Source organism: Carcharodon carcharias, chromosome 8 (genome assembly GCF_017639515.1).
Source record: "Carcharodon carcharias isolate sCarCar2 chromosome 8, sCarCar2.pri, whole genome shotgun sequence".
NCBI classification, from domain to species: Eukaryota; Metazoa; Chordata; class Chondrichthyes; order Lamniformes; family Lamnidae; genus Carcharodon; species Carcharodon carcharias.
The window spans coordinates 53,579,816-53,604,077 of NC_054474.1; the positions used below are offsets into that span (position 1 = coordinate 53,579,816).

General features: G+C 39.1%; 1 protein-coding gene across 1 annotated transcript in view; it reads right to left on the bottom strand.

The window, feature by feature from the left end:
* Positions 1 to 10,014: 10,014 nt before the first annotated feature.
* Positions 10,015 to 24,262, bottom strand: part of LOC121281435 (CDGSH iron-sulfur domain-containing protein 1-like) — a 48,128-nt gene continuing 33,880 nt past the window's right edge. The window contains exons 3-4 of the mRNA XM_041194380.1: positions 19,153 to 19,349; positions 10,015 to 10,101 (exon numbers count right to left, since the gene is read on the bottom strand). Of these exons, the coding sequence (XP_041050314.1) occupies positions 10,015 to 10,101; positions 19,153 to 19,349 (284 nt within the window). The remainder of the gene's footprint in view (positions 10,102 to 19,152; positions 19,350 to 24,262) is intronic.

Below are 24,262 nucleotides of genomic sequence, written 5' to 3' on the forward strand. Positions count from 1 at the left end.
ATTCTTTGTCACTTAGTTTTTTGTATGCAACCTAGGCATACAAAGTCTATGTTGTAACTGCAGGACTACATTGAAGATTGAAAAGATGTTTAAATGTGAAATTATCCACCTAAAGCACTGAGAAAAGACAGTCCAATGCTTCTAAATGATGTTCCTAACAGAAAGGATTGGATATACCTGTATTAATTGTTCAAAGACAGATTTTTCTTTGCCATACAACCTCTGCTGTTGATTGGAAAAGTACCAACTAATACTGCTAACTCACACATTGACAGGAACATGACGCAGTGGCTAGGAAGCTGACCAAGGCACAACTAGGGAATAATTAGCTGGCATCAACAGATTAAGGCTGTAACAGTGTTGTAAATCTTTGCTTTCTGAGATTGTTAATGCAGCTCTCTTATGGGGGCTGTCTTCTTTGATGTACACAAGGACAAAATATTAGAAGATGTCCTGAACTGTAACAATTATTTAATATTTTTAATCCACTAGAACCACCATAAGAGAATATGATATTCTGATAGTTTCTGTTACAAAGGTTCTAGTGTTCATAACAACTTATCTGCTGAAAAACTTGGTTTTCTGCAAGATCTAAAAGTCCATTTTAAAAATTCCCAATTTGATAGCTATCACATACTTGTTTGTGATTGGCTACAATGTGTAAGCATTGCAGAGGTTCAGTCTGGCATGATGTGGAACGGAAAAGGGGGGCAGAAATTCCACGACTGCTCTCCAACTTATTTGCCTTAACTTCAGTGGAAAAGCCACAGAGATCCTGGAAAAACATCACCCAAAGATCAGTGACAACAATAAATTCAAATGATTGGTACTGCATTGACAAAAGGCAGAGAGCAAATTGCCTACAGATGTGGAATGGTGGACTTGTTAGACCTACATAAGAAAACAAATCGAGAAAAGGCAACTTAGCACATCAATAATGCATAAATATGGAAGATATAAATAGCCATTTGTAAACAACTGTTTAAAAACAGGCAAATGCATATTTATAAATTTTAAAAATGTAATTGCAAATCAAAAGTATTATAGCTGTAAAGTATCTGAATCAACAGCGTTTTATAACTCAGTGAAAATATACACTCTTGATGTACATTCTTGTCTCTACCAATTACAGAATATTTAGCTTTCTGAGTACCATGGGTGGATTTACTCATCTGGGTGGTGTCAGGCTGATCAATAAACTTTTTAACTGAAATTATCATAACTTACATTAAGCATAAATGCCAAAGATTAAATCATTCTTAACTTCCCTTATTGTATTCATCACTCTCTGACCCAACTAAAGATAGGTACAAGTGGTATGGTTGGATGGGAATAGGCCTGAGTCTGCAACTTGGGCCTCATGCAATCTTATGTCTTCATATCTAACCAAGTCAAGGAACCCTAACAGTCACCATCTACCAACTGGGCCTCTATCAGGTGGTGAGGGAGACTAATTCAAGGGAGTAAACTAATTACATCCCCAACAAACTGTCTGTTGTACGCACTTTTATTATGACTGTACTGGTGGGAGTGACCAATGTACAGACCTTATAAACACAAAGCTTCATCTTCATTGTGAGGATGACCACAATCATGTGGTGTGACATTGCTGCTGTGCTAAGGGAGCAGACCAAGGCCAGGTTTAGCACCCCAAAATTGGGTATCCATGAGGTGGCCTCATCAATCATCAGCAGCAAAATTATTTACCACTATAATGTGTAACCTTATGGTCTGACAAATATTTCACTCCTACATCTTCATCAATCTGGAAGATCAATCTATTCAATGGAAAATGTAAAGAACATGCTAAGCGCAACATAAGGACGTCATTTTAGCAACACTTTGAGGAAATGCCCCCAATGCCACCATCTTCAGCTACTTTATCAATGACTTTCATTTGTCATAGCTGTTTCCTGATGATTCTGTCATCAGTGCCATTCATAACTCCTCAGTTGTGTTATGATACAGCAGTTGATAAAGGCTGAGTTGTTTAAATCCTAGAGGGAAACTTGAACAACTGTCATAACATATATTTCCAATTGGTATGTTTGAGATGCAGCTCTGAATTCAGGGATAAAATCAATAAGCATCAAGGTTTTTTTTATATAAAACTAAAACTTTATTAATTTAACAAATTTAAACACATACACATGTCTACAAATTACTACTATGATAACTTTTAAACAAATTCAAATTAATCACTCTCAGGTGAATTGCCACCAAGGCAATAATAACCCATAGATTTTAAACAGACACCAGGCAAAGCACATTTGACCTTACAAATTCAAAATGAGGTTCCTTTCAATTTGCAGACACAGTTGTTGGCTTTCAGGCTGGTTAGATCTTACATGCCTCTGACCCTCACACAAAACTCCTTTTGGTTTATACCTAGCTTCCCCTCTGAATGGAAATTTTCCATTATATTACTAGGTTTTTAAAAATGTTACCTCTCCTATAATCCTTTCAATCCACCAATTTTATTAGTAACATGAACACATTGCTTGATGTCTCCCAGCTAGGTGCAAGATTTTACTCATTCTTTCAAATGGTTTACTCAACAAATGCAAATTGCACTTTACCTTTTATTCCTTACATTTATCTAACATCTCAAACCACTATACATCAACGCATCCAGACTAGCTGCCTTTAACCCAATTAAGACACATGTACCCATAGACCCTACTACAATTCCAATTTTAAAATAATTTCCAATAACATTATAAACATTAAACTCTTCATGACATTCCTCTCCCTATCAAAAAATGAACGATCATAATTTTAAAAAGACAGCTTCATTTTTTAATAACCCATATCATACTATCTATAGTTATTACACTATTACAAATACCAGATGCATGCATTAACATAACAATATATATACACAAGTCCTTGCTATCAACAGAAATCATTCCAATTCAGTGTCCAGGTTTTAAAATGTCCAATTTTCCCTTTAAGCTTCAAACTCTTGATGACACACCGGCAATCAGATTCTCTTATCCAGCGACATCTGTAGATTAATTGGCTGGAGTAATAAACTGCATCTGAATAGCCTTGCACTTTTGTCTCAAAATTTGTCCAGAAACTTGAAAGGATTGTGGTCTGTAAAAACAATTGTTTCTGATGAATTGTTTGGCACATAGATGTCAAAAAGCTGCAATGCTAACACCAAACCCAACGTATCCTTTTCAATCGTTGAATATCTTCTCTGTTGTGCATTCAACTACTGTGAAAAATACCCAATCGGTTTTTCAATTCCAATGTCAACTTGTAACAGTGTGGCCCCAATTTCTATATTGCTTGCATCAACGGCCAACTTAAATTGCTTGGCGTAATTGGCTACTGACAAAACTGGTGTTGTAGTGAATACCGTTTTCAAACAATCAAATGCCTTCTGACACTCCAGTGTCCATTGAAACTTCTTGCTCTTTTTTGATAGTTCAGTCATTATAGCAACCACATTGCTAAAATTTGGTACAAATTTCCAGTAAAGCCAACTAATGCCCAGAAATCTCAAAAGTTCTCATTTTGTTGTAGGCACTGGGGAATTCATGATAGCTTTGACTTTCACATCTTGTGGAGTCACCTTACCATGTCCAATGGCATAGATATGTAACTTGCACTTTTGCAAATTCACTTTTAGCCAAGTTCATCACCAAATTAGCTTCTTGTAATCGAGAAAATAATTCTTCCAGATGCTGTAAATGCTCATCCCATGTCTGACTGAAAACTATTAAGACATCAATATAATCTGCACAATTGCTTAGACCTGCAATTACTTTTTCAGTTTTTGAAATGTCAGATGCATTCTTCATACCAAATGGCATGACTTTAAACTGAGATAGTTCATTTGGTGTCACAAAAGCTGATATTTCCTTTGCTCTCTCTGATAACGGTACCTACCAATATCCTCTTAGCAAGTCAATCTTTGTGATAAATTTCAATTGTCCCACTTTCTCAATGCAATCTTCCAACCATGGTCTAGGATATGAATCCACTTTTGTCACTGCATTCACCTTTTGATAGTCTACACATAGTCTGGTTTCGTAACCAGTACAATAGGCAAACTTCAGTTACTGCAACTAGACTCAGTTATACCATTTTGAAGCATGATGTAAATTTCTTTTTGTTCTTGTGATAACTTTGCTGGATTTAATTTTATTGAAGATTAAACCTATACAGACACATCATGTATAGCTAAATCTGTCTTTCCCAACTTATTTCCACCAATTGGTTTGTGTGCCTGCGATAGCTTTTCCAAATCACTTTGACACTTGTTTGGAAGGTAACTCAATATTTCATTTAAATTTTCAAGTACCCCCTCATTATCCAATTTGATTAGAGGAAAATCAGTTTCTGTGCTTCTAGAATCCTGTGCATCTACCTCTTTCTCATCATCCACCATCACCATCTTTTTGTTCCTCTTCCCTGTTAAAGTACTTTTTAAGCATATTTACATGACACACCCTCTGCTTCTTTCTTCTATTGGGGTATTTATTAAATAATTTGCTTCACTCAATTTATTTTCAAACCTGTAAGGTCCACTAAATCTTGCATTTAATGAATCACCTAGCACTAGTAACAGAACTAGCACTTTCTCCTCCAGCAACAAAACTGCAAGCTTTAGCTTTCTTATCTGCATTCCCTTTCATCACTTGCTATGATATCTTTAAAAGCTCCCTTGCCAACTCATATGCATTGTCCAATCTCTCTCAAGTTTGATACATAATCCAGGAGAGTAGTTTCTGGATTTTCACCCACCAATTTCTCAAAAATCAGTTTCAGTGGTCCCCTTACTTCATGACCATAAACTAGTTCAAAAGAACTAAAACCAGTCGGTGCATTAGGACCGTCTTTAATAGCAAATTACAAGAATGGAATTCCCCTATCCCAGTTCTGTGGATAATCCTGACAGTACGCTCTCATCATAGTTTTTAAAGCTTGATGCCATCTTCCCAAAGCCCCTTGTGACTCCGGAAGATAAGCTGTTGACTTAAACTGTTTTATCCCCAAACTGTTCATTACCTCCTTAAACAGCTGTGACATAAAATTTGAGCCTTGATCTGATTGTATTTCCTTAGATAAACCATTTACCAAAAGATTTAGCTAATTCTTCCACAATCTTCTTGGTTGTAATATTTCTTAAAGGTATCGCTTCAGGAAACCTGATAGACACATCCATTATTGTCAGTAAGTACTGATTTCCACATTTAGTTTTAGGGAGGGGTCCTACACAGTCAATCATTATTCTAGTAAAAGGTTCTTCAAATGCCGGTATTGGGATAGACACAGACACTACTACAATTCCAATTTAAAAATAATTTCCAATAACAGTATAGACATTAATCTCTTCGTGACAGTAGCGCATGCCAGATTTGAAATACCCAAACTTAGGCCATCAAACAGCAGGTACTAAGGGTTATGAATGTCCACATCCAATACGAATGGGCCGAACCAGCTCCTTCTGATCTTCAATGGTATTGTCAAGTATCCAATCCTTGCCATTTTGGAGGTTACCACTGACCGGAACCTTAAATGGATTCACAATGTCAATACAATCTGCATACAGCCCCCAACCTGAAAAAGTTATCTCTGATATCTTTTTTAAAAATATCAGAATAGTTACCTGTATTGGTTTCTCCATCTTGGTCGCATCAATGATGCTACAACCCACAACAGCGCTGCTGACATGTCTTCCTTTTTCCTCCCACTGTGGTTCGACAGGGATCCTCAACCATGTCCAACCCATTTCCCACATCTTTTTTCTCACTCCATCTCCTCCCTCCCAGAACCAAAATAGGGTTCCCCCTGTCCTCAACTTTTCACCCCACCAACCTCCACATTCAAAAGGATAATCCTATAGCATTTATGCCACATCCAGTGCGATGCCACCAAACACATCTTGCCCTCTCTTGTCAGCATTCCAAAAGGAGAGTTGCCTCCGCTGGTCCACTCTATTATCCTTCCCACAGCACCTTCCCATAAAATCGCAGGAGGTGTAACACCTGCCCTTTACCTTCTTTCTCTTCACTATCCAAAGCCCCAAACACTCCTTCTAAGAGGAGCAACACTTTACTTGTACTTCTTTCAGTTTAGATTACTGTATTCACTGCACACAACACGGTCTCTTCTGCGTTGGGAGAGACCAAAAGGAGACTGGGTGAATGCTCAGTCCACAAGCACAATCCCCACCTTCCCCAGTTGCTTGCTATTTTAACTCACCATTTTGTGCTTATGCTCACATTTCTATCCTTGGCCCAACGCAAGCATGGCAGATATTACTTCATCTTCGGATAATTATTTTACAGCCTTCTGGACTCAACATTTGAGTTCAACAACTTCAGACTCTGAACGCTGCCCTCCAATTTGAATTTTTTTTGGCAAGTGGCAGTCTGTAACTTGTTTTCATCTTTTGTTTTGACACAGCTATCCTTTATTCTGCTAGCTGTCCTTTATTCTGCCATTAACTTTTACTCTGGACCAATGCTATCTTTCTTTACTACAACCAGTACTGCTCCCTTTGCATTTTGTTCCATGACATCTTTGTTATTTAATCTTTCCCTCTCTCTAACTTATCCGTGACCTTCCTTTTTGTTCCACTTGACACTCCTCCATTTTTAACAGTATAAAACCCATCACATTTCTACCTCCTTTCAGTTCTGAAAAAATCATATTGGACTCGAACCATTGGCCAGGATTTTACCCTCGTCGGTTGGGCTCAGCGGGGGCAGTTGGGAAGCTGCCCGCCACCCACGGCCGGGGCCAAACCGTGATTTCACGCTGGTGGGCCAATTAAGGCCTGCCCAGTGTCAAACACGTGCTGCAGCGCTCAGTGGTGCGTGTGTGTGTGGGGTGGGGGGGAGAGGAAAGAGTGGGAGCTTCACGCAAGTGTGCACAGAAAAAGTTCCCTGAGGCACAGAGCTGCCCAGGGAACTGGTAATATAAAAAAATCAAAAATAAAGGTTTTAAAAATGTTACAAAACATGTCCCCTCATGTGACTCTATCGCGTGAACAGGGATATGTTATAACGAAAAGTTAACATTTTTATTTTATTTTTAATTGCTGTTGGAAATCTCAATCTGCCTATGGATGTGGTTTCCTAAAAAATGCAAAGGCCACTTGGCCTTTTTGCCTGCCTGCCAACCATAGGGTTGGACGGGAAGCGAAAAATCACATTTAATTGGTGCTTTAATGGCCTTAATTGGCTTGTTAATTATCGGTGAGCACACTAACTCCCACGCGTGCCTGCTGACCAAAATATCATGCATGATGTCAGTACGCTTGGTGTCATTGTGCATCATTTTGTGCACACCCGCCCAATGAGGTAAAAATTCTGGCAATTAACTCTATTTTGGGGCCAGACCTGAATTTTTTCAGGATTTGGTTTTTATTTCAGAGTTCCAGCATAGAAACTTGGAGCAGGAGTAGGTCATTTGGCCCTTCGATCCTGCTCTGCCATTCAATATGATCATGGCTGATCGTCTATCTCAATGCCATATTCCTGCTTTCTCTCCATACCCCTTGAAGCCCCTAATATCCAAAAAATTATTAATTTCTTTCTTGAATATACTCAGTGACCCGGCCTCCACAGCCTTCTGTGGTAGGGAATTCCACAGGTTGACCTCCCTCTAAGCGAAGAAAATTTTCCTCATCTCAGTCCTAAATGGTCTGCCCCAAATCCTGAGACTGTGGCCCCTAGTTCTAGATTCCCCAGCCAAGGGAAAATCCTCCCTGCATCTAGTCTGTCTAGCCCTTAGAATTTTATATGTTTCAATCAGATCCTCTCTCATTCTTCTAAACTCTAGTGAATACAAGCCCAGTCAAACCAACCTCTCCTCATACGACAGTCCTGCCATTCCCGGTATAAGCCTAGTGAACCTTCGCTGCACTCCCTCTACGGCAAGTATATCTTTTTTAGGTAGGTGTGGTCTCACCAAAGCCTTGTATAACTGCAGCAAGAGATCCCTACTTCTGAACTCAAAACCTCTAGCAATGAAGGCCGGCGTACCATTTGCCTTCCTAATTGTTTGCTACACGTGCCTGCTTACTTTCATTGACTGGTGTACAAGGACACCCAGATCCCTTTGTACATCCACATTTCCAAATATATCAGCATTTAAATAATACTCTGCCTTTCTGTTTTTCACATCATGTATAACTTCACATTTATCCACATTACACTGCATCTGCCATGTGTTTGCCCATACACAACTTGTCTAAATCACCCTGAAGCCTCCTTCCATCCTCCTCACAACCCCACACAGTTTTGTCATCAGCAAACTTGGAAATATTGCATTTGGCTTCCTCATCCTAGTCATTTATACATCTTGAATCGCTGGGGACAAGCACTGATCCCTGCAGTACACCACTAGTCACTGCCTGCCATCTGGAGAGACCCATTTATTCCCACACTCTGGAAACAGTCTGTCAAAGAAATCTCAATCTGTACCAGTCTATTACCCCGATCCCATGTACTTGAATTTTGCCCACTAGCCTCTTACATGGGACCTTATCAAAAACCTTCTTGAAATCCAAATACACCACATGCACTGTTTCTTCCTTATCTATTCTACTAGTTTCATTCTCAAAAAACTCCAGTAGATTAGTTGAGCATTATTTCCATTTCATAAACCCATGCTTTGTCTAATCCCGTTAATGCTTTCCAAGTGATCTGTTACCACTTCTTTTATAATACTCCAGCTTTTTCCCCACTACTGATGTTAGGTAAACTGGTCTGTAATTCTCTATTTTTTCCTCTCCCTCCTTTTTTAAATAGTGGGGTTACATTTGCCACCATCCAATCTATAAGAACTGCTCCAGAGTCTATACAGTTTTGGAAGATGACCACCAATGCATTCAATATTTCCCGGGCCACTTCCTTAAATACTCTGGGATGTAGATTAGCAGGCCCCAGGGATTTTTCAGCCTTTAACCCCATTAATTTCACTAGCACCTTTTTTTTAAACTAATACTGATTTTCTTCAATTCCTCCCTCTCACTAGACCCTTGATTCTCTAACATTTCTGGGAAATTATTTGTGTCCTCTTTTGTGAAGACAGAACCAAAATATGTGTTCAATTCTACTGCTATCTCTATGTTCCCCATTATAATTTCCCCCATTTCTGACTATAAGGGACCTACATTTGTCTTCTCTAATCTTTTTCTCTTCACATATTTATGGGACCTTTTTGATCAATCTTTTTGTCTATTTTTGCTTAATTCTAAACTGCTTCCAATCCTCAGGCTCACTGCTTTTCCTGACAATTTTATGTCACCTCTTTGGATCTAATACTATCCCTAATTTATTTTGTAATGCATAGTTGAGCCACCTTTCCTGTTTAATTTTTGCACCAGACAGGAATAATTGCTGTAATTCTTGCATACGTTCTTTAAATATTAGCCATTGTCTATCTACCCTTTTAGTAAGGTTCCCATCTGCTGTATTTTGCTTTTATTATTAAAAAGGTATACTAAGAAAATAAAACTTTAATATTCAAACAAAAAAATGGCTAAGTTACTAAATCCAACTACCCTTGTCCAGATAAACACCCAATAGATTTTATTTTAGATAGTATAGCTTATGGTTATAGAATCACATTAAGCATCACGTGAACTATCAACTTCAATATTTTTGTACACAGACTACGTAACAATACAAGCATTGTTACACTATTACATTAGTGGAAGCTCATCTTGTACGTAAATTTAAACAAACAGTATAATTAAAAATTTGTAACTGGACTTAAAACATTTCTTTCATCTATTAAGACATACATGAAAGCAGTTACATTCATAACACATTTTCCTCCATAATAACCTCCAAACTCAAGTAATTAATTCTGTAAAGTGTCTTACTACTTTTTTTATTCATTCTTGGAATATGAGGTTTTAAAAAGATGGTGATGAAATTTTAACATAAAAGGCCATATTGATTTTAATTTTTGTTCAAACATTTGCAATGTTTTAATTACAATGTACATGGATAGGTTAGAAAAGATTCCAGAACATTCTATGATTCAAGGGCTTTTTGTTATGATTAAAGGTCCAACATTATCTCTAGTTTCTAGATTGTGTTTCACGTGAGCACCATCACAGTAAGGGAACTGCAAAACACAAAGAACATTAGTTAAGATCAACTGATAAAGTATACCTTCCCAAGGCCAAACCTACTCAAAATTAATTTAAAAAAAAACTTAGTGGAGATTAATGTTTATTGAAGAAAAGTACAAAGCAATTATCTTTTGTTTAAAATTTTCTTTTTGCTAGGTTTTTGTTTGTTTCCTTTTAACTTCACAATCCAATTTACCAGGCATGCGCAAATATTTTATAATCAGTTACTCGGAGTGCAGCAAGATTGATATGTGGGGCTCTCCTACTGATCTCTACCCTCCTTTTGAGAAAGTATTTGGCATTTAGTCTACACCTGCCTGACGAGGCAGGTATAGATGGAGCTCACTAGGTAGGCAAAAAAAAAAATCAACGTACACAAGCTTTGCCTTATATAAATTTAGTCCCATGCGACAACCCCTTCAAATTGAGCAATTCTGTAATTGAATTAGTTCCATTAAATAATATCAATTTTTATTGCAAACAAGATTTTAAATTAATTGCACATTTGCAAATACTGTGGTGAATAAGCTATTTAAAACTGTTTCAAGTGCCACTAGCAAGGTAACGCTGGTCACCAACACTCCCTATGCTGTTACTACATCAAGAGTTCAGGGAACCAAATCTCAACCTGAAAATTACATCATAGTTTAATCTGATCACTGGACAGTTAGCCAGTAATACAATATTCAGTATCTGGATTTTTTAAAAATTAAACCAAACAAGTTAGCATTTCAAATTTATTTTTAACTAAACAGACTAACTTTATACTTTTGAGCTCTGGTTTAATCTCAAAAGGCAGAATAGTAAAAGGTAGAAAAATATTAGATTCTAAAGAATAACTTAGAATATAAAAAGGAGAAAAAAACACAAAACAGTAAAGAGAAAACAGTGAAGCAAACAGAAAACGAGAGAATACAGAAAAGCAAAAAATGTCAAGCATAGCAGAAATTTAATGTTTCACTTAAAATTAAAACTGTTTTTTATTGTGAAGCCCAGCTGAAGGGGCATGATTGATTGTGGAGGGTACTGCCAATGTTGAAGAAAGTAAGACTGAAGTAAATCAAGCAATTATATGATATCAAGCTTTGCTTTTAAAAAAGCTACATTTTCTGCCAAGAATGACTATTAAGAATATATAATGAATAGGTTGAGAAGTATTACTGTAGAAGGAATGAAAGCTTGAAGGAGGCCAAATGGAAACAAATGACCTTGTTGCAAAAGTAATACTGGTGACGGAAACTCAGGTTTTGCAGTGAGTGGTGCAGGAACAATATAATGCTGTTCACCTTAAATGCCCAGACTTTTAGCAGGCTTGTCAGTGCTGATGTCAAGTTTAAATCTGGCCCTTTCTACAGGGAGTCTGTGATCAGGGCCAGCAAGAAAACTTTTCAATCAACTAATCAGATTGAAGAATCTTTACAGGCAGCAAAGCAGGAATTAAATAAATATTTAAATAATTATGCATAAAGCAAAATAAAGATTGAGACATACACATGATTAAATGAAAGACAAAACAGCAAAACACAAATTTTAATTTTTTTTTTGGAGAGATATAAATCTGCAACATTAATTTTCTTCTGAGGGAATAAGTCCACACTTGCAACATTAATTTTTCCAGGGTCAGAGAAGTTGTCCAGCACTAATTATGACTTCATCCATTGCTAAAAGCTCAGTTACTTCTGATTGAACAACATCAGTCTTTAATGAGATAATACTGTGTAATTAGTCTAAGTTCACAACAGGACAGTGATCTCTGCGCAAATTCCATCGGCAATAAATGCAATAGCTTCTAAAGGAGCAGCGTACCACTGGCAGCAACCTCCGGACTTCTGTGCTTTACTATGCATATAGAAATGCTAACATTTGGTGCCAGTTTTACCTTGTAATAATTGCTAGTTCTAACATCCTCACCATTATTAGTACAGCAAAGTCAAGGTTGGACTGCAGTGTTTCTCAATCCTCCAGTGGCAAATTCACATCAGTTTGCTGAAAAAAGTAATTAGAAAGCACCACAGCAAGCATAGTGGTGGGTCGCCGTAGTTTGCCCAATGTCTGATACACATCCAAGGTGCTGGGTCTGACACGGAACAGAACAGCAGGTTATTTAACAAAAACGTGTGTTAAGGAACAATGGCTCTGATTTGGTAGCAAGACTGGTCACAGTACAAACAATGTCCAGATCAGATTTAATTTGATTGAAGGGTTTGTAGTCAAACAATTTACCTATGTAAATTGTTGTTAAAAAGGGATGCATATGCATACAGTTGTCTCCTGTACTGTATGCAATCACTACCATATTTCATTACCAGTTGCAACCCATGCATACAACTGCAAGAAGGATCAATATAAAAATATTAGTTGATAGAGAATGAAAAATATCCTAGCTATCAAAACATTTAACTGAGGTTTAAGGTTTCAATCAAGTTATTGGAACAAGTTAGTAAAGAAGCTATACTCAAGTCACCGGCTAAGCATATGAATACTGATCCTTAGCCCTGCAGCATCATTATAATGCTGTAAGTGATCAGTGTTGTCAATTTAGTAAATTTTGTCTTGCAGTTGATTTTAAAGAGGGGTGGAAATAAATAACTAGCCATTCAACCTTTTTTGATAAGGACCTCTGGAGCAGTGCAACAGTTCCAGCAAACTGTGGCATGCCATATGCAGTGGTATGGTACAAGTCATTCACCCATAATTTCCTGGAATTTCTTCACCATAATAATCCTGTATGCCATAGTCACACCATTAAGATGATGCATCGTTAAGAAATTCAAGCCCATTAATTTTAGTAGGGCTGCATGATTAGTCTTGGTCCGAACGCAATAAACATGAGGGGCAGCAGTGAATCTGCAAACCGAGAGGATACAGTCGAAACGACACTGACCCTTCCTACTTCAAAAAGAGAGACAGCAAAGACGGCATCAGAGAAGAGACTGGAGGTATCACTTGTTAGATAAAGAGCTGTTTCTTGTATCCTGTTCAGGAATGCAAAGCAGCTTTAGAGAAGCTTTCACCTGATGGTAGTCTTGGAATCATTTCAAATTTATAGACAGTTAACAATTGTTGAGGGGAAATAGTAGTGTTTGGGAATCAAGGTACTAGAAGGCAGCATTAGCAATGGAATAGATGAGAGTTCCATTTGAAAGAAACCAGTGAGACAAGAATATCAAGAAATGAAAGACTAAGGGCTGGATTTTCCCACTGGAGGCAGGGCCGATCAAGTGTCATGTTCCTGCCTGTCTCCAGCCTGCTATAGGATGCAATTTTGCAGTACCTGGGGCCTTAGCTGGCCTGAGATGGGTCCACCATCCACTTCATCAGACCCGACTGGAGAATGGAAGTTCCAGAGTGGGCCCAATGAAAGACTCGCCTCGACCACCAGCTTTTCTGAAACTTTATGGAAGATATTGAGATTATTGAGAAGTGACTGCGGCTCGGAGTGAATACTGACCTTCATTACTTTCTCTCTCCTGGCAGCCTGATATGTGAATGCCCCTATAAAAGATGGTGCAACATAGAGCTCTTATAAAATAGTCAAACCATTGCAGATTTCTTGAAGCCTTTGCTCTACTGCCTCAGAGCCCACTCGAGTATACTGCAGCCTGTCATGTGCAGCTGCAGTGGGTCTCAGCAGAGTGCTGGAACTGAGCACAGTAGCCCAATTCAGGGGCTGTTTTCCACATTGTTAAGGCCACGAGGAGGGGTTAAAAAGTTTCTATTATGCCACTCCAAGTCTGACCATAGCCGGATTTTTTTGTTGAACTTAGCGAAGGATGAAGCTATTTACTCAATGTTTGTGCTTAACCATTTATGTGCTAATTGCAAAACTATCCTGGCAGGCTGGAGTTTAAAACAAAAAAAGGGTTAGCTTTTATGGTGTTAAAAACCTACCCAGGTAAAGATATAAAAATATATTTTTTAAAATGGTTAAACCTTTGCAACCCACACACCCAAACATGCAGAATTACAAGTTATACCATATGTAGTTGCTTTCTTACCCAAAATTAAAATTCAATGCTAAAGAGGTAAAAAGAAAAGACCAAGTTCACTGTTATGAGTCCTTTGCTAGTATCTGTGGCTGCAGCAAATTTTTCTCTACGATGATTCTGAAATTCCAGGAGTTGAACCCCATGTAAAACTGCATCAGTGGGAAACATTTTTTAAAAATGCAATCCATCTTTTCCAGAAGTCAATGAATTCTGGGTCAAACATTCCTTTTGATGGGAATTCACTATCTGTGCTGGATTTTAAAAATGGAACAGAGATTGGGTCTTAAGCTTGGAAGAAGGAGTATTACTGCCCCATTGGCAGATTCTTACAGGCTCTTGTTTAGCTGCTTGTGTGCTGTAATTAAGAGGTTTACAAAAATGATTATTCTAGTCACATAACCTCTCTCCCCATACGAAATACCTTCTGAAATTATGTCACTCATGTGCGTACAAATTGCGGCTCTTGTTTCTTGACTGAGGTGATTCGATTCTGTAACGTCCCAGCCATCAATTTATGAATGATCCATTATCCATCTTAAATGAGATGGGAAGAACACCATTCCATATAACTATTGTCCTGGTAGGCTTTGTCTCCACCTGAGGGGTAGCTTTATAGAAATGCAAGTGACAGGTCCAGCAAAGTTTTAGTAAATCTTTTGGAATAGTTCTTAACATCAGTTGTGAAATTCCAGAGGATGTCTGGGCATGTCTCTATTGTATTCAACATTGGAACCTTCCAGAAAACTAGTTAACTTGTAATACCAGTCATCAGGTGACATCTGACAGCCATCTTAAGCCAGTGTCTTTGTTGCTTTTTAAAAAGGATCCTTTTAAATAGTTCAATATATGTTTGATTAGCTGATCAAGCATGAGATTAATTGCACACATGCTCTCTCTCAAGACAGCCAGAGTGATGCTCCACTGGGCAATGGGGAAGGGCCTCAGCAGTCACCGTTTGCGGCTCAGTACTTGCAGCATCAAAAGCAGGCATTTGGACATCTGTCAGGGCTCCCTGAAGCTGTGCAGGCTCAAAGGCTGCAGTTGTAGGACTTCATGAAGCAAATGAATTTAGCTATATCTTGGGACTTTGAGTGCATGAGCTCCTCCCATGAGAGACTGTGCGACCAACCTCCAGCAGTACTTGCATTGCATACAAGAACAGCGCGATATCATGCACAGGATTCAGGGCACTTAGGTAGCTTCGACCAGTCAGTTCAGAACCTGAGCATTGATCACAATATGTGTTGAACAGCCTGGACAGAACAGTTGCATAGGTAGCTCAACGTCGGCTGGAGGGGATGCCAGCTGCACCCTCAAGCCAATGGGAAAGTCTACCAGAAGCTGAGGACATGCAAAAGGGAAATGAGGGAGCCGCACTGCTCGTAGCACCTCTTCATCCTTGGTTTCCTCTGCCACTCTGAAAGGGGACACATCAGTGTGCCAGGTCTCATTAATGTTGGATATCTCTATAGAGATGCAGACAGAGCAGTCCCAGGAGAGGCCCTGATGTTTCCTCCAACACGAGCACAGCCACCATGGCCATCAGAGCTGTGAAGCCAGAGATGTGATCAGGCTGCATCCACCACCTGAGGCAACAAGGGGAGTGTGAAGTAGTGCCTGAATGCAGATGCATGCAGTTAGCCCCTCATGTCTCAGTTTATTTGCTAAACCAGATCAAATTGTCCCTCGCAATAATGGCTTCCTGGACAGACCCCGTTGTGACAACCCAGGCCTGGCCACCTCCATGGTCACCTGGACCATCTTGAGCAGCACCTCCTGCCCACCCTCTTCCTCTGAAGATATCACACCTTCCTCTGTCTCCACCTCATCAAGGAACATTTGCCTTTGCTGGGCAAGTTGTGAAGGGTGTAGCAGACCACAATCTAGTGACAAACTTTGGCAGGCGAGTAGTAGGTGGCGCCATATATTTGAGCACTCCAGCAATAAAAGCACATTAAGCAGGTGGATGGGCTATTTGATGAGTGCTCTCATCAGCTAATGCATGTCACTGAAAAACTTTTGGGGCACAGTTTTTGGCAGACATACAGGGGTAAGGGAACATCACCTCAACTGGTAGCCCTTTCCACTAGAATCCTTCCATGGACTTGGGGAGTATGATGGAAGAGCAGTGGAAGGCTTGACTGGTGGATAATCGTATGCATCATGGCACAGACATGCTGGCAGCTTTTTTATTGTAGTTCAGTTGTACACGTACATGGAGTGGTAGGCCTCCTTGCTGATGAACACACCCAGCCTGACACTGGGTGCCCCGATAGCCACATGGGTGCAATCAATGTCTGAAATTTAAGGCCACAATCGATGACTTTCATGACTCTTCCATCCTACTCCCCAGGCCCATGGAAGGATTCTAGCAAACAAGGGCTACCCATTGAGGTGATGCCTCCTTACCCCTGTACGTCTGCACCACAATAAAAAATTTTCTTGCATGTGGCCCTCTTAACAGTGACTGTGGAAAATCCCAGTGCACTCGAGTCTGGGAAGTACCCTTCGGTGGGGAATTTGATGTGATATCTAGCCTTGGCAAAGATGGCATATGTGACTATTGTGATACAGCTGTGTGCAGCCAACTGTGAAATGCCACAGTGGTCTGTAACCGAGACCTGAAATGATCCAGAGGTGAAGAAATTCAAGGCCACAGTTACCTTTACTGCTACTGGCAGTACCTGGTTATGAGCAGATTGAGGTGTGAGCTCTTCATAGGCAAGGACACAGATATTTGCGACCATCTTTCGGGAGAGTTGCAGTCTCCTTTAACATCATCTTTCCGATATGTCCGGGTAACTTCGCCTGTTCTGGTATATCCTTCATGCTAGGTAGTGTCTCACCTTCTCCTTGGCTCTGCAGGTGTGTGCTCGTGATGCCAGGGGACTCTTCCTCACTGTGCACACTGACGGCCTGTGTGATTAAGCAAGTCCTATTTTAAGATGCACCCTTTCAGCTGCCCAGGTAATGTCCAAGCAGCCTGGTTCAATGCCTCAATGCCCAGCGAATAAGAGTTCTGTTCACAGCCCAAGGTAGCAGCTTGATGAGTTCCTGCAATTTTTCAGTACATGCAGTGAGACCTTACAGCCAGATCAAACAATTCAAATTAAGTTCCTTGCCTCTTGACATGACTGTGTTACTCACGTCTTGTCCACTCACTGGGTGAGATTGCCGAGGGCTTCCGGTTCCCAGCCACCTCTTAGAAATTGTAAGACATCTAACCTGGAGCCTTTTATTACACCCTCATTGAGCTCAATCGAAACTTTTATAAGTACGAGCTTGGTTTGCCTCTGCACCTTTTCCTGCCCTGTGCAAAATGGCAACTGCTGGAGACAGAGAGGGACTTCTGGCCGCACTGCTCAGCCACCAATTTTTTTGCTGGCCCGCCACCGTTCTGTCCTGATTCTGAACAGAAAAATCCAGCCCCAAGCGCTGAGTGATCAAAGGTAAGAAGCAGCAGCTGCTGATTCGACTTGTGAGAAGCATAGGAAGCTATTTGAAGAACTGAAAGGATCAAGGTTTAACATCCAAAGGAACTGAAAAGATTATGTGGTGATTAAGCCATTAAAGCATGAAAGGAACGCAGCTTAAATAAACTCTGACTATGCAGTTTGAAACGAGCTGCATACAGAAAGGAATAATCAGTAACAACATTTGATATAGCTGAAGAGTAGAAAATTGAGAACACACAGTCAATAAAATGAACAATTTTAAAGTAAACTATAAAGCCACAAATAAAACATTGGAAGGAGATCATATGATAACAACTTAGAAATGCACAATACGAGACTGTATTAAAGACTTTGGAAACATTCAACAAATGAAAAATGTTCAACAGCAGAGTTCTAGAAACGTATAACACACACATGACCTTGGTTGAAACAACCAAGCCAAAAATTATAATATTAAAATCAAAATACTGTGGATGCCGGAAATCTGAAATAACCAGAAAATGTTAGAAATACTCAGCAAATCAGACAACATCTCTGCAGAGAAACAGTTAATATTCTCTCTTCCATGGATGTTGCCTGACCTCCTGAGTATTTCAAGCATTTTCTGTTGCTTTCGTTTTAGTTCAAAAATTGTATTGATCAACATGATGAGGCCAGAACTTTGATAATCTGGGATGGTAAATATTGCATTTTAGCAGAATTCTAGTATTATTACTGCATTACTGAATTTTGAGAGTTGGGATCTTTGAAAAATAGCTGGTCCTGGGAGCAGTTGTATTTAAAAGATCAAAAATCTCCCTACAATTAAAAATGTGACACACTGTAGGCAGTTTATCTGCTAGCAAAATCTCAACCATCCTAGTGTAGGCCTCCAGACATTTATTAACAAAACAGTTGCTAGAATGTTCTGCTCAAACTTTGATAAAGGGGAATAAAAATTATATAGTACATTAAACATTGGTCTCAATTTGTACAGCATAAATTGGAATTATGTGAACTAGTCTGGAATTTTCTAGTTTCACATTATAAAAAGTAGTTGGTGTAAAGAAAAGAACTTGCACTGATATGGCACTTTTCACAACAGTGTTTTACAGTCAATTAAATATTAATTGTTGAAGCGTAGTCATTTCAAGTAAGTTTACAACATCACAATCCCAGTGCAAAGCTTTTCCTCGCAGGAGTGCATTTCAGGAATGTCAACAGTTTTGCACCCATGGAACTGTAATGGTTCTCTTAAAATTACCCCCATTATTTTAAGGAATTTTTTTTAATGTTTCAAGTTAATATAAAAACAATCTCAGAAACCTAGTTGAACAGTAAGGGCCCAAAGCTTTTGCATTATTTCACTCACTGAGTAGGGTAATCTCCAACTTTATCTGCACAATAATCTTGGGAACACTGCATTATCTGATAATGGGCTGTAGATTACATTGAGAGACATTGGAAAACCATTGTCTTATTTTTAACTTAAAAAAAATCTCAGTCCAGTTTACACAACACACTGCCAACACTGTCCAAAAATAAAAACCCTAGGCAATCTTACTTATTCAGGTTTGTTCCTCATACTTCTGCTAGTGTTTAAACAACAAAAAACACTAACCTTATCAGATCTCCAACATCTGCATAAGGCTGTTTTTTCACCCAAATCTTCTACATCAAAACTGTGAACCACCTGAGCAACATCTTTGCTGATTGCTCGATTCACTTTGCCGTTTTTTGCTATTTTACTGTTAATCATTCGATACAGAAGATAGCCACTAATCATTACTCCAATAGTCAATGGAAATACAATCCGAGCTATAATTAGAAAAATATTACATTAACGCAACTTAAATCAGAGTTTAACATGATTCAGACAATTGCCTAACAATTTATTCACATCATTTCTATCAAATTAACAGCGTTTTCCAGTAATTTAAACAACAGCAAGTTTATTTCCTCTTTTGCCAGGATGCTAGAATAGATGGCACCACTCAACTTCACTTGTATTTTGTGCAAAGGTCAGACCATCTCTACAGACAACAGAAAACATTCCAGTTTGGGAGAACTGATCATTTGTAAAGTAATGTAACTTTACAGCATGTCACTTTACATTGAAGTATGCATTTGAAGTCAAGGTGTACATTATATAATGTTTTATGAAAAAATGGACCTTTTTCCACATATGATATGCATTATTTTATAGCGGGAATTCAGACCAGAAAAACAAATGCATCTTATTAACAAAACAAATTCATTGCAAGGTCATGTGAGAAGCTTAGTTCCCCTGTGCCCAGTAATAATACCAATTGCATTTCCCTGAAAAGGCCAAAAATACAGAATATTTTCTTTCTAAAATGTCCATTAAACTTTAATCTTAAAGTTTTGTTTTAATTAGAAAATCTACTGGTTTATCATACTGACTACAATCTATGCAACAGTTATATCGCTATTATGCTTGTAAAGTAATTGGTGGCACAGTTTTAACTAGCTTTTAAAACTATTCACCTATTCAACATATTCCTCAGTTAAAAATAGCTCTCTTGCTTATTTTTTAAACCAAATTAGTGCCCAGTTCTAAACTAATTCATGAATACCCACCCCCACCCCCTCAATAAACTAGCTTATATTTCACCTCTCTTCTATTTTTACTTAATTCTGTTGAAGGGTCATTCGGACTTGAAACGTTAACTGTGCCCCTCTCTGCAGATGCTGCCAGACCTGCTGAGTTTTTGTAGGTATTTTTGTTTTTACTCAGGATGTAGGTTTACTTTTCGCAAGGAAACACATTTTACCAGCTTAAGTTTATAGAATTTAAAATTGATTGAAATGCACTAGTTTATGCATTCGTGCTAAAATGACCGCGGGAAAATAAAATACAAAAATAAACTCTTCTTGCCTACTTCGGAGGGGGAAGTTAAGGTGTCAGGAACGTGAAATTTCCTGTTAACGGAAATAAAATTACTGCACCAGTAGAACTGGAGTAAACAAATGTATCACACGGTTAGAGTGGATAAAAAACACAGAACCCGAGGGCCAAGCCCATGCTTGAAACAATCAAAGGGCCAATGACACCCCTCGGGAAATAATCTACCCGGGGACTATGAGTTTCTGCTTATTCGGTGTGCGAGCGAGTGGGAGGGATTCGCCGCGAACAGAAAGTTGTAACAGGTGCCGATTCCTGCAGATATTTCGGGCTGAATTTTAACCCGGCGGTTTTTCAGGGAAGTGAAGACACACATATTTCAGAAACAGACCGCAGAATCCAGCAGTCTCCACCCTCCCCGCTCCCGACATGGCAACCACTCCTCTCGGTCAGTCGGTTCCCCGCCCCGCTGTAAACAGCCCCGAGTGACCCTCCCCTCCCGCGCCGTTAGTTCCGCACTAACCCCGTTCCCCCGCCCCCAGGACTGCAGGTGGATAAACTGTTCAGTTAATTGGATCCTAACACTCTAATTTCTATAATTTCAAAATTATAATTCTCTGACACAGACTCGAAGGGTCGTTTGGCCTCCTTCTGTGTCAATTCCTCCCCCCCCCCCCCTCATATTTCTGTTAACAGGCAGAAGTCGCAATCTGGCAGTTATAGACCAGGATTGGAAGGCATCAAGAGGGAGGTTGCTCGCTTGCATGGGTCAGGCTGGCACAAGTGCCTCTTGCTTTGTTTGCATTCCACCGTTTTGCATGCAGGCTGGTATGTTACTAACTATTAATTCTATCCAAACTGTTCCTGTGTCAGCCCCTTTGTTTTCAGTATTGCCTCATCACTGTGCTGTTTACGTTCTTTGAATCAATACTGCCTCTAAGAAGCAATTCTATCCTTCCATGTATGTCTATTCCATTGACTGAATTCATTCCACCATGACTTTCTGACATTAATAATGCCCTAACACCATCTTAAAGGCCTTCTAGGTCAAACATCTTCTTTGGCAAATTTTATTGGTATCAGCTGTGGCTCAATTGGTAGCACACTCACCTGAGTCAGAAGATTGTGGGTCCTACTATTGAACACAAAAATCAACCCTGATATTCAAGTACAGTAGTGAGGGTGTGCTACACTGTTAGAGGTACCATCTTTCAGATGAAACGTCAAAACCAAGGCCCTGTTTGTTCTCTTAGGTGGACGTAAAAGAACTATTTCAAAGAAGAGCAGAGGAGTTTTCCCTGGTGTCCTGGCCAAGATTTATCCCTCAACATCACAAAAACAGATGATTATATTAACAATTTTTATTTGTTTTTCTCAATTTTTAGAATTGGGGTTATTAAATTTTGATTGATGTTTTCACTAGTATATCTTAAGGTTTAAAGTACAACAATAAAATGGAACAAACTCTGCATCTTTAGGGACGGTAGTTTGTCTATTTTACGAATATCTTTTGTTTGGATATTTTCCAGAAGTAGGACAAATTTATCAGCCCAATCGTCAATGCTGAGTTAAAGGATGGGAATTTATGTGTTAATTGTTGTGGTATTAGTGCTGCTTTGAAACAGGAATACAGGACCATCCAAGATCATAGGAGACCTCTTAACTGAATTTATTAAACATAACTGCTGCAAATGTCTCATTCGTTGGACCCATATACCATGGAAAGAGGAAGTAAAAATAGAAGCAAAATGCCAGGTGGTGATTAATTTTGGAAAATAAGCTGTGGCACACAGTACATTGAATTATTCAAGTTAAAAAGAAGTTGGCACTGTACTTCATCCAGAGATTGTAAGTAGCAACCTGTCCATATACCTATGTGTACTCCTTGTCTCATCCTTACCACTTGCCTTCCCATCTATTTTTGTATCATCCACAAACTTGGCAATAGTACATTCACTTCTCTCATCTAAGTCATTAATATATATTGTAAATGTGGCCCCAGCACTGATCCCTGTGGCTCTCCACTAGTTACAGGTTGCCACCCTGAAAATGCCCCCCTTATCTTAACTCTCTGTCTTCTATTAGTTAGACAATCCTCTATCCATGCTAATATACTACGCCCAACACCATGGTCTCTTATCTTATTAAGTAGCCTTATGTGTGGTACCTTATCGAACACCTTTTGGAAATCCAAATATATTACATCTACTGGTTCCCCTTTATCCATACTGCTTGTTATCTCTTCAAAGAATTCTAATAAATTTGTCAGGCATGATTTCCCCTTCATGAAGCCATGCTTGATTATAGTATGCATTGCTAAATGCTCTGCTATTACATGCTTTATAATAGACTCTAACATTTCCCAGTGATGGATGTTAAGGCCTATAGTTACCTGTTTTTTGTCTCCCTTTTTGAATAGGGGTGTTACATTGACAGTTTTCCAAGCTCTGGGACTTTTCCAGAATCTAAGGATTCTTGGAAGATTATTACCAGTGCATCCTCTATTTATGTGACTACTTCCTTTAATGTCCTAGGATGCAACCCATTAGGTCCAGGGGACTTGTCGGCTTTTAGCCCCATTAGTTTCCCTACTACTTTTTCTCTTGTGATAGTTATTGTATTTATTTCCTCCACCCCTTTTGCCCCTTGATTATTTAGTATTTCTGGAATGCTATTTGTGTCTTCTACCATGAAGACAGATGCAAAATAGTTATTCAACTCCTCTGCCATTCCATGGTTCTCCATTATTATTTCCCCAGCCTCACACTCTAAGAGGCCTATGTTCACTTTGGCTTCTCTCTTCCTTTTTATATATTTAAGGAAGCTTTATCGAATTGCAGGTCAGCTCAAGGGGATATTTGGCCTATGCTGGCTCTTATTTATCACATTTATATTGTGCCCACAGTACAAGCAACCATCATGACGCATTCGCTCTGCACCGGTCCTGTGTGCCATCTTTATTATTCCAACCAGGTACAGGCTGATTTTTAGAAAACAACAATAATGCCCTGAGACATGCCTCAAGCTTTCAGTCAGGAATTTGTGCAAAGCTGTAGAACACACCAGTGAAAACAATGCTACCACAAGAAACGACATTGAGTAAACAATCAGCGTGCTCTAGAAATACTTCGCTGTCTGGACCACTCCGATGAGCTTTGCTGTGCAGCAACCACAAAAACAACTTGTATTTATACAGAACAAAAACAGAATTACCTGGAAAAACTCAGCAGGTCTGGCAGCATCGGCGGAGAAGAAAAGAGTTGACGTTTCAAGTCCTCATGACCCTTCGATAGAACTTGTATTTATACAGCATCTTTAGCATAGTAAAACATTCCAATTGTAATTCACAGCAGCTTTATCAAACAATTTGACATCCAGCCACACAAATGAATATCAGGGCAGATGATTAAATCTTGGTCAAAGAACTAGCTTTTAAAGAGCAAATTAAAGGAAGAAAGAGAGGTTTAGGGAGGTAGTTCCAGAGTTTCAGCCCTTGGCAGCTGAAGGCATGGAAACCGTTGGTGGAGCAATTAAAATCAGAGATGCAGGAGGCCAGAATTGCATATATCAGTGGGTTGTTGGTTTGGAAAAGATTATAGAGTTAGGGAAGGGTGAGTTCGTGGAGGGACTTTAAACAAAGAACAGAATTTGAAAATTGTGGTTTTGCTCAGCTGCGAGTCAACAGTTTTTATCTGTTTCTACAGAACAACTGCAAAGATTCTTTACAACATCTATGTATGCTTTTGTTTTTCTCTAGAAAAATTCCTATGCCATTTATGAAATGGTTTTAAGAGAATCCGTACTGAATTTTGAGGCCTCCTGTCTGATCGAAATGGGGCAGTGCACCTAAAAAAAATTTCAGGTA